Source organism: Callorhinchus milii, unplaced genomic scaffold (assembly GCF_018977255.1).
Source record: "Callorhinchus milii isolate IMCB2004 unplaced genomic scaffold, IMCB_Cmil_1.0 Scaffold11, whole genome shotgun sequence".
NCBI lineage: Eukaryota > Metazoa > Chordata > Chondrichthyes > Chimaeriformes > Callorhinchidae > Callorhinchus > Callorhinchus milii.
The window spans coordinates 18,933,543-18,949,150 of record NW_024704752.1 but is presented as its reverse complement, the minus strand read 5'-3'; the positions used below and the strand labels follow the sequence as shown (position 1 = coordinate 18,949,150).

At 41.2% G+C, this 15,608-nt stretch overlaps 1 protein-coding gene and 1 non-coding gene across 2 annotated transcripts in view; both read right to left on the bottom strand.

Annotated features, from left to right (window-relative positions):
- Positions 1-15,608, bottom strand: part of plch1 (phospholipase C, eta 1) — a 61,809-nt gene that overhangs the window by 29,807 nt on the left and 16,394 nt on the right. Inside the window, exons 3-5 of the mRNA XM_007888906.2 lie at positions 2,416-2,562; positions 1,867-2,110; positions 390-519 (exon numbers count right to left, since the gene is read on the bottom strand). Coding sequence (XP_007887097.2) covers positions 390-519; positions 1,867-2,110; positions 2,416-2,562 — 521 coding nt within the window. The remainder of the gene's footprint in view (positions 1-389; positions 520-1,866; positions 2,111-2,415; positions 2,563-15,608) is intronic.
- trnas-uga lies at positions 12,632-12,703 on the bottom strand. The gene has a single exon. It is a non-coding gene; the product is annotated as a tRNA-Ser (tRNA).

Genomic DNA, 15,608 nt, shown 5'->3' with positions numbered 1-15,608 from the left:
TCCAGGACTATTTGAAGAGCCACACACTTCGGATGCGCAGTATTTAACACGAATAAACAAGAAAGCTTTGAAAACCAGCAGCACACAATATTTAATCAGTGTCCACCCTGGTTTCTAATTAGCCACAGTAATTGTGGAGCTTAAATATTTATGGGAACCTGCCACAATACTAAAATATCTCACTGGGTTTGCACAGGGTGAGACTGCCACAAATTTCACCCTGAGGACAATATTAGATTCACTACTAAAACCTGGCAATGAGCAGCAAAGCAAAGCTCGAGATTTAGGCTCGTGAGGTGAAAGGATCAGAAAGCCAACCTTCAAAGATGTTGAATATATTTCCTACTCTCATATCGGCTTCAGTCAGCTATCTCTGGGAAGCAACTAACCTGAAACATCTGCCTGATTTTCCTGCGGGGCAGATTCACATTGAGTTTATGCATCAGTTGGTAAATCTCCTCAATGCTCAGCAAGCCATCCCCATTCTTGTCAGCTTCTTCAAAGGTCTGTTTCATCCACATGAGAGGAAATTAAGGAAAAAATAAATAGAATTTCGGGAAGCAGGACCGTGACTTTTTGAGACTTGCTGTAAAAGTTGACAGAACCTTCAAGCCTTGGACACTAACTTAACTAGATGTCAGCTCGGTTCACTTGGGATCACTCTTGCACCCCCCCCCACCCCCCAAGTCAGAAGGTTGTGGATTTAAGCCTTTTTGTCAGGACTTTGAGCTCAGAGACAAGGCTGATGCTCCATCAGAGTAATGGGGAACACTGTGCTGTCCTTTGGGCAAAACAAACTGAGGACCTATCCATCTGTTGAGCTGGATGACCCTGTACCCCCGCTGCCCTCCAGCCTCCCCGGCCCCGAGCTCAGATCTGTAACTGTCTATCCAGTGCCTTGGGACATCCTCCCGACATGAAAGGCGCTATACACATGTAATTTTGTTGTTGTTGTGACATCCTTCAAGAGAAGGGAGAGTTTCTCCTAGTGCCACAAGTCAGTCACTCGATGGCTGTCTCTGGGAGACTTACTGTGTGCAAATTGGCTGCCGCGCTGGCCTACAAATACACAGTCGCTGTCTGTCTGCCAGGACAGTAGCCTCTAAATCACTAGAACATGCTTAACCTGGACCAGTGTATTTTGTAATAAAAACAGACGTCGCTGGGAACACTCTGACGAAAGGTCATTGACCTGAAACGTTGACACACTTTCCTCTCTCCGTCGATACTGCCTGACCTGCTGAGTGAGTGTTCCCAGCCACTTCTGATTTTATTTCAGATCTCCAGCATCTTCAGTATTTTGCACAGTGTAATTTGTTCTCTTTCCCCCCAACTCACAGCCACGCGTCAGCAGGAAACAGCAGATTGAAGTCTGAGACGTGGGCCCGAGCTCAAAAGAGGGGAGGTGACAAACAGTTCAGATTTAGCTTACTTTCCGCAGAGACTGGTGAACATACGGAACTGAGTTCCCGGAGAACTGCTCCGGGTATACACACTGACAGCAAATGCCAGAGGGAATCAGATTGCAACTCGGCAAAGAATTTTATTGAAGATGAAAAATAAAATGGGCTGGGCCAGATGGTCTTTACCAGTCCTGTACCATTCCAAGGTCCTACAGAGAATTATGCTCATCAGACTTATATCAGACTTATCAATCCACGGCTGATTGTGGGACGCTGCTGTGCACAATTGGCTGCCGCGTTTTATCCACAAAATATACAGTCAATTTACTTTACAGTGTATTCTGTGAAGCGCTTTGAGACGTCTCGAAGACGTGATAAGGCGCTGTATCAAGTACAAGGATTATTATATTATTACGCTGACAGTGTTGCGCTGTGTGTTTTGCAAAAGCATCAAAAAGGATATTGATCATGAGTCCTCTGTCGTTTTGCAAGCGAATCCTCATCTTTGATTCCGGCCATCAGGTATTTTAATCCAGTTATCCAAGTGCGGGCATCCTCAGGGTTGGAAGTGACCAGGTCCAGTGCCTCCATGTGATTGCCGTGGTAAATACTAAAGCAACAGCTTGGCTCAAAACTCCCCTCAGTGTGACGGTTAAAGTTCTCAGACTGTCTGCCTTCTAAGACTTTAGAAATCGAATCAATCGTAACTGGAGGGAGGGAGGGAAAAACAAAGCTCACATTATTTTTAATGCACACACACTGATTAAGAACATAAGAATTCGTTGGGCGAAAGAAGACTCAGGTCCATCTAGTTCGCCTTCCACCATCCTGGCAGTCACTTGACATGTCGTGTCCCAAACTATACACTGTATCCCCAGATATTATTTTCTAGCAGAAATCTATTGAATTTGTTCTTGAAACAAATGACATTTTGTTTGTTTGTCTGTCCCTCCCTCCCTCCTTCCCTCGGGAAACTGTCCTGAAAGAAAAGGGAAAGGAAATAAACCCTTACTCTTGGCTTTCTCGTTCTTCCTGGAAGGCCGCCACCTGATGCAGGTCCTGTGTTCATCCAGGTAGAAGAGCCGGACAAGGCCTTTGCTTCCGCTCTTCAGCTTCACCATCTGGGTCCCCGACTGCATTACCCCCATACATCTTTCCACTATGAAAACACACGCCACAGCGTCAGTCAGCATCGCAGCACAGAGAATAGTAGTTATTTACACATTTACAATAGTTATCTGATCTCATCATCTCCTGTCCTCCAGCTAAATTTTCCTTTGTTTTTCTCTCCTTGCCCGGTTCTCTGTTTGTCCTGATAAACTGCATCAAGATCAGCTCAAAAATGATAATGTAGAAAAATCTGACTGAATATTTAATTAATGTACAATTTCAAAACATGCTGCAATTCCAAGTACATTATAATAATAATAATCCTTGCATTTGATATAGGGCCTTATCACGTCATTGAGACATCTCAAAGCACTATGTTGGAAATGTACATTTCAACTATACAGTATATCCTGTGAAGCGCTTTGAGATGTCTCGAAGACGTGATAAGGCGCCGTATCAAATGCAAGGATTATTATTATTACTGAAGTTGTACTCTACACCGTGGGAAGAAATGATATGACCAAAAAAATCTGTCTAGTTTCAGAGTACGTAGACTGCAGCAAATAAGTTACAAAAACTGTCAGCGTTCAATCCATTGTGAATCGGATATGTTCACACACAAGAGGCTGTTCCCTGTCAAACATTCATCTCTGCTGTTTGAAACCCTGTCAGAATGAACTCAAGCAGAACTGCCATGACTGACTGACCAGGCAAACCTTTTTATGCATTAACTCAAGCAGACCAGTCTGGGGGCATAAATGAAACAGGCAACAGATAACACACCCACCACCTCCTTGTGTATCCTTGTACTAATGGAACTTGTGTGGTGCCACCAATGGTGAATCCAATGGGGCTCGGAGTACTCATTTACCCTCTGGGCACAGCACATAGGAAAACTATTTAGCTAACATGCTAATGATGTGTTAGCTACATTCCCACAATTTAACTGTTGTTTTGATCAGAACAAGATTTCAGAGGCCACAGTCCCAGCAGTCAAACACGTCTTCAATTTATTCTGGGTGGGTGTGTGGGAGGAGAAAGAGAGAAGTAGGTAATGGTTAGGTTGAGCTGTACTCTTTATAATAATACTTGTATTTGATATAGCACCTCATCATGTCGTCGAGACGTTTCAAAGTGCTTTGCCGGAGTTTTTAAACTGTGAGGTGCGTTTGTAAGACAAACATGGCAGCTCATTTGCACACAGCCATGTCCCACAAACAGCCATGAAATGAGTGAAGGAGAGTTGTGTTTTTTGTTTCTGTAAAAAAAAATCTATCAATTTTATCTATTTTTGCAATATAGGGAGTCAAACTTTCTGTTGGTACAAATTGATAAAAATGGGGCCAATGAAAGATATTTATTCTATACCCATGCAGTGGAGGGGGGATTCTGTTCTGACAACAAATCATTAAAAATTGCAAATTTCTCTTTGTCCATCATTGGGGCATAGCTTCAATCTAATTATGTGTCATAATAATAATACATTTGATATAGCACCTCATCACGTCTTCGAGATGTTTCAAAGCGCTTCATAGAATATTCTGTAAAGTGAATTGACTGGGGTAATAATGGGGTAACTGAGCACTTAGCAAAATAAGCTGAACCATATACGTTTAAAGAAAGATGCTCTACAGATTAAATGGCATGCAAGAGAACTGAACACCTTTAAAATACAGATAATCTATAAATGAGACAACCAGAACACAGTTTAACTTGTACACAAAATATACACAAGTCAGTTCTAATTTGCAGATGGTATACCGTGCCATTGAATGGCTCTACAGGAGTGCAGGCAGATATAGCATCTTACTGACCTACTTTGCAGCCTCTCAGTATGATGTTGTGGGATAATAACATGTCAGCCTGCTTTGCTCAAATAAAGGAAACTGCCAGAGTTTCCCGCGGAAACACGGCCCCAACCTGACAAATACCTGACCGTATTGGAGAAAGTGTCAAATCTGCAGCAGTCAAATTATTTTCTGAAATTAGTTCCAGCATCGAGAGCGCATCATACGTGACTATTTTTTTTAAAGAAAATGCAGAGAGTATCACTGGACCCAAATCCATTTTGGTTGGAACAAAATTCAACTTTGAATGTTGCTTCCGATTGCAAACGGATTGTGCAAAACGGCAGAACACAGTCGCGATTCTAATGGAACCCATCACTGACTCTTATCTCATCTGTTCCACTGCACAAATCATAGTCTTGTTGGCATCTCGGGCACAAGGTGAGACTAAGCAACTCGTTCCCCAATGCCCACAGACAGTTCTCAGCAATCCAATAGATAGCGCAAAGGGTTACCCATTCCTTACATAGAGGAAGGAATGAAACACAATTGGAATTGAACAGTTATGTAGCCATAAGCACATAAATCATAGATTGTACTATTTAACATCAATCCCCGTCACACCAAAAACTCAATGCAACCTTACTTTGACCAACTGTTTTGTGCAAATTCTGGCACTGCAAGATTTCATGGATCTGACAAAAAAAAGCACCACTAAGGCAATGATAATTATCACTATCCTTGCATTTGATGAGTGCCTTCCAGGACAAGAGGACGCCTCAAAGCGCTTCACAGGATTTTGCAGTAAATACGTGTCACTTTTAGCACATTTTAATTTAAGAATTTATTAACATTATCGCTGCACAAACCATCAACACCATTCAAACATCTAAAAGGTCACCCTTTCAGCAAATCGTTTTTTTTTTTGGCAAGTGCCCTTTTTCTATTTATAGATTTTTAAGAACAGGTACCAAGTGACAAAAATAACACGACTATTCCTCCATCTGTAAAGAATGGTTTTACTAATTTCTGGTGAAGACGCAATCCTTTTACAACAAGGGCATTAAGAGATTGATTATCTGCTGGCGTTGTTCAGGCTTTCTATCGGCAATGCCCTAAGTTACGAATTTTCGACTACGATTTCAAAAGTATACGGATGCCAGCACACTGAAAAATCACAGCCACAAAACCTAAAGGAAATCTCGGCGGCTGTGGTTTTTCCCCCCACCCCCGAGTGCAAGATTTGTTTTTCACACTTTATATAAACCCATTGGGATTACAGAAATGCGAACTGAACCAATGCAACATAAAATAAAATCAATCGCCATTTCTGGTTCAGCTGCGGGTAAACGTTTTGGTCATTCAGGGCCATTTGTCAGTGTTAGAAATCAACACTCTATCAACAAAGTATAAATCATGAACGTTATTCTGCAGTATTACCAATTCTTCCCTTCATATTGTTGTTTTCCCCACCACCCTCGATACATTTATTTTGCTCAATATGGGGTTTCCAAACAAATAAAAACCCGTTCACTAGGTTCGTTCTCAGGCTTCCTGATCCACTTGGTTCCCATTCTTGAAAGACCGAGCAGCGCTTGTAACAGCAACAGCAACTTGCATTTACACAGCGCACCTCACGCAGGGTCTGGTCCCAGAGCGCTCGACAGTGGCCGAGCCAGGGGGAAGGGGGTCACGGTGGAAGAGGAAGGTCTTCAGGCACGACCTGAAGATGAGGAAGGAACTTATCAACCACAAAAGTACTTTTCAAACCCATGTCACTGTGCACAAACCTGCAAATAAACTTGGGAGTTGGGGGGGAGTCACATTACCAACCTATTTGCCCCAATCTGAATTTCTTTGGGGCAGCAATAATTCCTCCCATATTCAACAACTCTGAGGCCAACAGGGAAGCCATTCTGGTCAGCAAAGAATCCAGATGTTACTCAAAAAGTGTCCATGTTCAGTCAGTCAATGCTTATTCTACTTGACAGGAACGGTTCCCATTGTGGAGTGAATCACAGATGTTGTGCCGGAAATCTCGACAACACTCGCTTGCTATGTTCTTCTACACATGACTCACTGATCCGCCACAGAGGACTAACTTGATATTAACCCACTTTCTATATTAAAATAGAGAAGTCTGCATGTCTTGTCTTCCAATGCATTTCAGAGCCTGAAGTTCTGACCAGCTGTTGTGCGTATTCTAACAGTACTTGTGTGTAAATAATGAATCTATTACAAAGTGTTTGGAATTAAAATTTCCAGCGCTGGGTTCCAAACACAGCGAAGGCTGATCACAGGCAGGATGTCACTTAGCAATGTTACCATTAGCTTTAGTGCACCCCGGTTGAGAATCTTTCCGCCAAGGAAAGACAGAATAAATGGGATGTTAAGCTATTGAGAGGTGAGGAATGGGCTCAGTTCTGATGCTCCAAAGTGTCTAATACCCAGCAAACACACACGGTCAAGGCTCACACACGAATGACCATTTGACAGGGTTATCACAAGCCAACCTGTGAGAAACTGAATCCAGTAAAGGGTGGGTAGGGGAAGGGGGTCAACAACAACAACAAATTACATTTGTCCAGTGCCTTTCACGTCAGGAGGACGTCCCAAGGCGCTGAAAATAAACTGAGATAAAGTTTTAAGATGCAAGATATCATTTCAATAGTGTATCACGTGTCGTGAACTTCAACTTACATTACCATCAGGACCTAAGTATTTTAATACTTAGTTGTGACACCACCTTTTGACTGTGTTAAAAACATTGTCACTTTAAGATAATGGACGAAAGAGAGTAATCCCCAAAACATTTCAATCCTATTAACCTTAATAACAGCAAAAGAAGCTACTGCATAGAAAAGCTTCCAAATATCTTTGAAATTATTGCAGAAAGCAATTTCACATTCTGCGGCATTAACTTCTATATATTGAAAGGGATAATTACAGGTACTTTGCAACCAGATCAAAGCTTCAAAATCTACTTCAAGCAAATTTAAAAGAAACACAGGGAGAGAGAGAGAAAAAAAGCAATATATTCAGACTAGGTTAAATTAAATTAATAAAGTTTCCTTCAAATTTTGTTCAGGGTTCCGCCTCCTTGCACCAATGCTGAACGCAAAATGACAAGATGACACTATCCCAAAATATTTCACTGTAATAACACCAGTGAGAAATGAAAGCAGTTTTCTGTGGGCGGAAACTGATTACAAAGATATCACGGCAGTTTATGTGAAATGTATTCACATCTACAGTAGCTTCTTTTGCACCAATCTCCAGCCTGCTGTCACTGCTTATTTTTCATGCACCTCAAACAATCCGATCAAGTCAAAATACAACTTTTATTGGTTTTATTGGCATTAATGCATCCATTTTTATTATATAAAAAGGCTGACCCTAAAATGTTTCAGGTCGCTTTTAACCCAACATCTCGTGAACATTACAGACACCTGAAATCAATAGAAGTCTCTTGTCCTGTGATGGTTTCAGAAGGTTACGTCTGTAAGACGGGTTTGCAAGCAAAATTCCTCCCTGCCAACACTGATTGAAAGCAAAACCAAATCAACTAAAGCCACGATTTAATCTTGACATTGAAACCTGACAGTTTTTAAAATCAGGCTGTCACTTGTTGAGCGAGGAATCATTTTCGAAGCTTCAAAATCAATCAATCAATAAATAAATAAGAGCGAACCAAGAAAAATTAACCATTCATTAAAGCTAAAACAGAAGTGGAACAGAAGCGAAAGCTCAGCATGTCAGGCAGCATCTATGGAGAGGAAAGTGAGTACACGTTTCAGATCGATGGCCTTACGTCAGAACTGATAAAAGCTGTCTCACAAAGCTCATTGTGCACAGAGACATGCAGACCAACAGGCTGCTGGGTTTGATGTGTGTCAGGCAGCAGTACCAGTGACCTAACAAGACAGCAGGTGACGGATGCACAATTATGCACAGGTATTCATGTCACATGAAGGCAGGATGAATCAGCCTACGTTACCCTTGCTCTCCTCTTCTCCCACTATCAATAACTTGCCTATATCCACCGTGATAATGCAGGTAAAGTGGCGCTGAGCAAGGACCTGTCGGACTTCAGCATTGCACATCGAGAACATAAAGGGTGATGGGGGGGTGGGGGGGGGGGAATAATAGTTATTTACAGAAAAACAATCAGCAAGAATGTTACTACGGTGCACAGGACGCAGGTGGTTTGTTTGCTCTAGTTTTATTTAAACCCGTATGATGAATAAAATCCAGTTAGATCAGAGAAAACAGCTCAGGAGGAAAGATGGAACAGATAATAATAATAATCCTTGCATTTGATATAGCGCCTTATCATGTCTTCGAGGCGTCTCAAAGCGCTTCACAGAATATACTAAAGTCAATTAACTTTTTTTATGGGCGAAACTACAATGCAGTTTGCCGTCAAGTGGCTTGAACACAAGAAGACATTTGGCGAAATACACAAGAGATGGAGAGAAACAGATGCTCAGACTTAGTAGGAAATGGAGTGGTGCCCACAGCTCTCTGCAGTTTGAAGCCATCACTAAATGGAAGGAGATTGGGGGCATCTCCAAATAGAGAGAGCAAAATCTCCAGCTCCATGCCATCCATCAACTGGGCAACGAAGTAGATTTGCTGTCAACCTGTAGGATAACAAACATTACACTGCGCTCACCAGGCTTCAGGGAATATGCAGGTGCGCACACCTGTTCTAATGGATCAGTGTAAATTCCCTTGATTTTGCACGTAGTTATATCAAGTGCTCTCCAATCCATCCATCAAGGTTATGAGTAGGTTTCCACACATGCCATTCCCTGGCAGCACAGCTCTCAGTCAGTTGTGACATTGGAATTATCTACTATTCTTACAAGGAAACCAACAGATTTTGTGCTTTGAGCTGGGTGCAATCCTGTGTCTCAAGAGGCAAAAAAAAAAAATATATTCTAAAGGTTCAGCAACGTGGTCTCCAAGAGCATCTCCATAAATGTAAACACAGTGACATTCATGAATTTATAATGCTCCTCCAAAAAATATGTAAATATCAAAATCCCTGGAGACTTTGCACGCTTTGGGAACTTAGAAGATCTAACAATTACGGGTTGAAGACGCATCTCGCAAATGAGATTTCTCACTGATCGCCACTTGGTAGATCTTTGCTGAACAAAAACAAACAGGGGTTTACTCTCACATGTATTCTGAAGCCATTAAAGATAATTCATTTGCAGTTAACTCTGCGACAAACTTTTTTTTTTAAAAAAAACTAATGATGCACAGAAGGCAAATGATATTTTTGTCACTGTGTTGTGACCTGCAGGAGAGCATTTCAATGAATTAACATACATTGAAAGGCTCTGCCACTGTTAGTCGCTCTGAGATGCTGCCCTGGGTGGAGGGCACGATACAAATTGTTGTTGTATGTTGATAATGACTGCCTGCAGAACACGAGAGTGGAGATTAACTTTAATGAACACACAAAGGACTGTCAGTATCACTGGAAGTTCCTACTGTACAGACGAGCATCTTTTACTCCCTTTGCTAACAATGGTGTTATGCTTCAGTTAGTTTGTTTTCTATAGAAATACTGTACGATTGTACTCGAATATATAGCAGGTGGGAAAACTTGTTTTTAAACCGAAGGTGAGCTGCACCTTGTGAGCGGAGCATAACAAGCAAAGCTAAATTGATGAGCTTCCAGACTTTTGTACAATTTGTAGATGGTGTTGAAAAATGTTACTCACATTTTTTTTAGCTACTTTTCGCCCACAAGTCAATTCACTTTGTATAAAAATTCACTTTTATACTTCACAGTATATCCTGTGAAGCGCTTTGAGACATCTCGAAGACATGATAAGGTGCTCTATCAAATGCAAGGGTTATTATTATTACTTTATAAACAGATAGCTAACGCAAGTGCAACTGAAAACTACAGACCTACAGCATCCGAGTCCGGCAACTTCCTTGGTCAGTAGGTAAATGCGGATTAAAAGCATTAACTCTGACAACACAGGAACAGTAAACACCATTTCTGACCATGTGTGCTTGAATAACATCTGAGTGTGCAACATAATGGGATCTCATTTATTGCTCGAAGTACACAGTTAATTCCCATTTTTGAAAGACCCTTCTCATAGAACCACCTTTTACATATTAAACACATTCAGTATTGATTATGTACCACAAAAGTACAATAGTTTGTTGAAGGTAAAGTGAAGATACATTCAGTGGATTATTAAGTCATTATACTTTAATCATCTTGCTAAAATCTTTCCTTCTTCAAAATAGCCCATAATATTTTCAGAGGTTAATATGTACCACATTTTACAAAGCATCAATAACCATGTCAAACTAATGTGGCTTGCAAAATTCATAGACTTACCGCCTTTCAATATAAATGAGATAGCGAGACAACAGGAATCATGAAGATGTACGTGATCCAGTGATGTGGAAATTTAGAAAGCTGCAAACTTAAAATTTATATCAGCTAAATGATCAGATCCATTTCTGAGTGTGAAAAGAGTAAATATTGACTGAAATTATGAGATTTATAGGGAAATAATCTACAAGTGTTCACTCCTGGGGCATCAAGCATTGCCTCCGGGAAAAACGAGCTACAGATCATAATTTGCATTAAGACATTTAAAATATAAAATGCTGCTTGGACTATTATGTAATGTGCTGTCTGGGTTCTGAAGTCCTCTGTAACTGTAAAGGAGGTCAGCAAGATACCAGTTATCCCAAAGGCACACAACAGTAACACATTGTTAACACTTACCTTTATCGGGGCTAAGATTCTTATAAACATCAAGGTCTGCCATGAACAATCTTTTTGTGATACATCGCTGGATTGGTCATCAGATTGCCATTAACATGTTCATCTGGAACCTCCCCATTCATAATCCACAGCACTGCAACTTTTGTTTATAAAATCCGCCCGTTCCTGCACGCCAACTCTGCGCACAGACACTAACGTGAAACATCACCAACGACACAGAAACATAGCCAGCCAAAGTGCCAAAAAAAAAAAAAAAAAACTCACGGGGAATCCACAGCAATGGAGTTTGGAGAGAATCTCTCAAGAAGTGAAAAGCTGGACGCGAAAATAAAATGAAAGCGAGAAAAGAAAAACAGAAGATGGAACTCGTTTGTTCCCAGCTGCTGCTTCTGCAAGGATGCAGTGGGTGTGCGACTTGGTTTTGATATGGGGAGCTAACTGACAAGCACACTGCAGAATTCATACCCAGAGCAGTGTGCGTAAGTCTGGTATAAGCATCTTGGCAGACCTTTAGGGAGAGAACACTTCATTTAAAATCTCCTCCTCAGACTCACAAAAGGGCATGTGGGAGTCATACCATCAATGAATAAACAGGCAATGCATTAAAAATGAGTGAACAAAGAAAATGAGGCTAAAATCATTCACAGGTATAATAACATACGCAATCAAGCTCCTTTAAACGTATGAGATCTGGAGACGTAGGTAATTAAAATCAAACGATTTTGAAGATACTGCAGGACTCTCTGAATGAGTCTTTAACTCTACTTTAGCACGAAAATAAGCAGTAACATTAGTTTATTCCGAGCCCTTGAGAGAGCAATATTTTCTATGCAAAGTAGTTAAGGAAACACTTCCATAATTTATTAATGAACAAACCCATCAGGAAATCAAGTGAATGAAAACCTTTCTGACATCCCGACATATTCCTCAGCGACTTTACTGATTATTAAAATAAATATTAATAAGAGGTATCCTAACCCTTGAAGCCCCATTAGTTAGTTTGACAGAGAGCAAACTACTTCTTGCCCACTGGCAGTGCCACTTTGTAATAAGCTGACAGGAGGTGGTGATTCACGGTTGCCCTTTCCTATGTCACAGACAGAATGACTATTTCCATCTGCCAATTTGTCAAAAAAAATGGTGTTTTTTGGTCAGCCGGGTGGGTGTCTGACACATGCGGAAACCCATCACCATTGCTGAAGAGTATCCAAACCAAGCTGAGAATTCCGTGCATCCCACCTACACATGGAAATCCCGGAGAGAGACTATTGAAATGAATGCACACTTCTTTCTCCCTGGAGGGACACATCCTGCTTACCTAATTCCGGAAAGTTTTAATTAAAAAAAATTGATCCTTGCTTTTGATTCAGCACCTTATCACGTCTTCAAGACACCTCAAAGCGCTTCACAGAATATACTATAAAATGAATCAACTGTATATTTGTGGGCAAAATGCAGCACACAACAGTGTCCCACAAACAGTCGTGGATTCAGTAACCAAATTATTATTTATTTTTTCTCTTGAGGGATTATTATCAGGTGTGTGGAGTAAGGAAACTTCGTCCTGCCGGGAATCAAACCCAGGTCTCTCGCTTTCAAGGCGAGTGCTCCAACCACTGAGCTACAGGACTCCAAACCTATCAGGCACAGGTTGGCAAGAGCCAAGGCTTGGGGACCCCAGAATGTTGTTAGCGAAACTGCTGGAGTCTAACCACCTAAAAACTTATTGCTTCAGAAGCTCCCTTCTATTACACCTTTCTTTTAAATCAGTCTTTAAATGAGAACAAAAGTTTTTTTTTTAATATCACACACTGAAAATCTTTCACTTCTATAAATCACCCTTCCAGTGGGCAAATAATGTTTTGCACTAAACATTTCAGGAGCTGAACAAATCTCGGTTGGGCTGAGCTGCTCGTTCTCTTACATAGATCACAGGTTGTGGATTGGAGTTGGAGGCTAAGAAACATAGAAACAGGAGGAAGCCATTCAGCCCCTCGAGCCTGTTCCGCCATTCTATAAGATCATGGCTGATCTGTACCTCACCTTCATTTACCCGCCTTTGCCCCATATCCCTTGATACCCTGATCTGACAAACATCTATCCACCTCAGTTTTGAAAATATGAATGGATTCAACATCTATAGCCTTTTGGGGTAGAGAGTTGCCACTCCCTTTGGGTGAAAATTATTATATTATAACCATGATATGAAATCCCCCAAAATCCAATTTAAACAACTTGCTGGGGGTGGGAAGGAAGAAAAGAGCATCAACACATCACTAGCCAGTGCCCGATTGTTTCCAAAATAAAAATATTACACGGATAAGAGAGATCGGTTAGTGAATTAGCACTCGCATCATCTGTCTAAAATGCACAGCCACTCCAGTTGACAGGGAATCCTGTGAAGAGCTTTGAGGTGTCTCAACGACGTGATAAGGAGCTGTATCAAAAGTATTATTATTATTTGAAAACTGATAATTTCACAATAACTGTGATAATGTAATTTTGTATGCGTATGAAAGACATTGTTATTGATGGGGCTGTAGACAGTGGGTTATAATGGGTTCCCTGAACGCTGATGTTATGTGAATAATAGGCAGAGTGATGAAATGTGTGGCAGATTTATTTTGGGACAAATGACGGGGTATTGAATCCCTTTGCTGGCTTACTCCCATAATAAAGGTGAGAGAAAAAAAACTCAATTGAGGGTTAATAGAACGATGTGATGTCTCGGATTTCTGGATTGATACAATTTATGCCAAATTTTTTTTAATAGAGCTTTCTTGATGAGCATTTATGGCTCTGCTCACACACACACACACATGAACACACCTACATTCCTTTGCAATATGTAGAACGCGATTGAGCACTGGAGCGTGAAAGGGGCAGCTGGCCATTATGCATTCACAAGCGTGTTAGCCAGCATCAGAGAACACTCTTAAACGGCCAAGTCATAACACTAGCTACAATAAATAATAATAATAATCATCCTTGCATTCGATATAGCATCTTATCACATCTTGGTGCCATCTCAAAGCGCTTCACAGAATATACTCTAAAGCGAATTGAGTGCATGTTTGGAGGACAAAGCGCGGCAGCCGATTGCGCACAGCAGTGCCCCACAAACAGCCGTGGATTGAGTGACCAAATTATCGCCGTTATTTCACGTGTCACGCCTGATGAACTGGTCCGAGGTGTTAAACTATGTGAAGTGTTCCGGAAATGCCAGTGAATGTTGTTGCTGTCAGAGGGAGTCAGTGAAGAGGTTCAGCCATGAGTTATATCTCAAGTGAGGTCTGTTTTTAAGTGCTGGGAGAGGGGGTCTATACAAGTGCAAGCTGTTGCTGTTTGTGCTTCTCCATGGAATTTCAAATGTAACCTTTAAACCACTGTGGAAATGCAATCAAGCGATGGCCCAAAAATCAAAGGGTCAGCGCCAGACAAAACCCAGCCATTTAGTGATTGACAATCTGGGGATCCCTCCCCCACGAATCAATAAAATTCATAAACTTCATAATAAAAACAATAACCCTGGCATTTGACACAACACGGAGTGTAAACCCCGCACAGACTAGTTGGACCGAATGTACCGATTCCATACACCTCCCCCTCTAATCGGCTGTGCGACCGGTCTACGGCTAAAATAAAAAGGTTAGAAGCTTGAAGAGGAGCTCGCACACTTCTCCAAAATAATGGAAAGAAAGTGTTGTGCGACTCCCCACAGTGAGAGCAAATTCAGCGCTCAGCAGGTAATGTGTGTGGGGAGCTAACCTGCGGGAAAGCCATTACTGATCCAAAACATTTCAACGGACGGTTGCAAGGCCATAAAAATGGACTTAACTTTTATCCCCCCCAAATGATTGTGCCTGGATATTTTGTGCCTGGCCAGAAATGGAGCATCAGCCTCGCTCCCAGAACATGGCGCTCACTTCATTATATACTGACATGAGCGACTAGTGTCAAAGAGCCCCAGAAAACCAATGCCAATAGCTTTCGAATGGCTCCAAGTGAAGTATTTCTGAACGCACCTTAGGTCTGGCACCATGGAAAGAGAGGATTTTGTGAAGAAGTGGAACCAAGCAGATCATAGAAGTCAATAAGGATAAGAATGATGGATTCAATTATGCTGCAGAAGCTAAGAGTTTGTGTATAGTACCATCGTAGCAATGGGTATGCAATGCAACCTTTCAACTGTAGTTCCACAATGAGCCGGACAGAAAGTATCTAAATGCCTGTAAATGCTCTGTCTAATACACCTATTTTGGCTGCTGCGTTTCACCCACAAAATACAGTCAATCCACTTTACAATATATTCTGTGAAGTACTTTGAGACATCTCGATTAAGTTATAAGGCGTTATTTCAAATGCAAGAATTATAATATTATGTCCTTCATGTTCGCAGTTTACTAATTTAACAAACTTCATCATCGCAGCATCCAAGTTAATGAACAACGCTGAACGCTTCTAACAAAGGTTAATCTGACATTTATTTGACATTCATGTGATCTAAAATTCATTGGTGTAGCAAGAATAGGAATA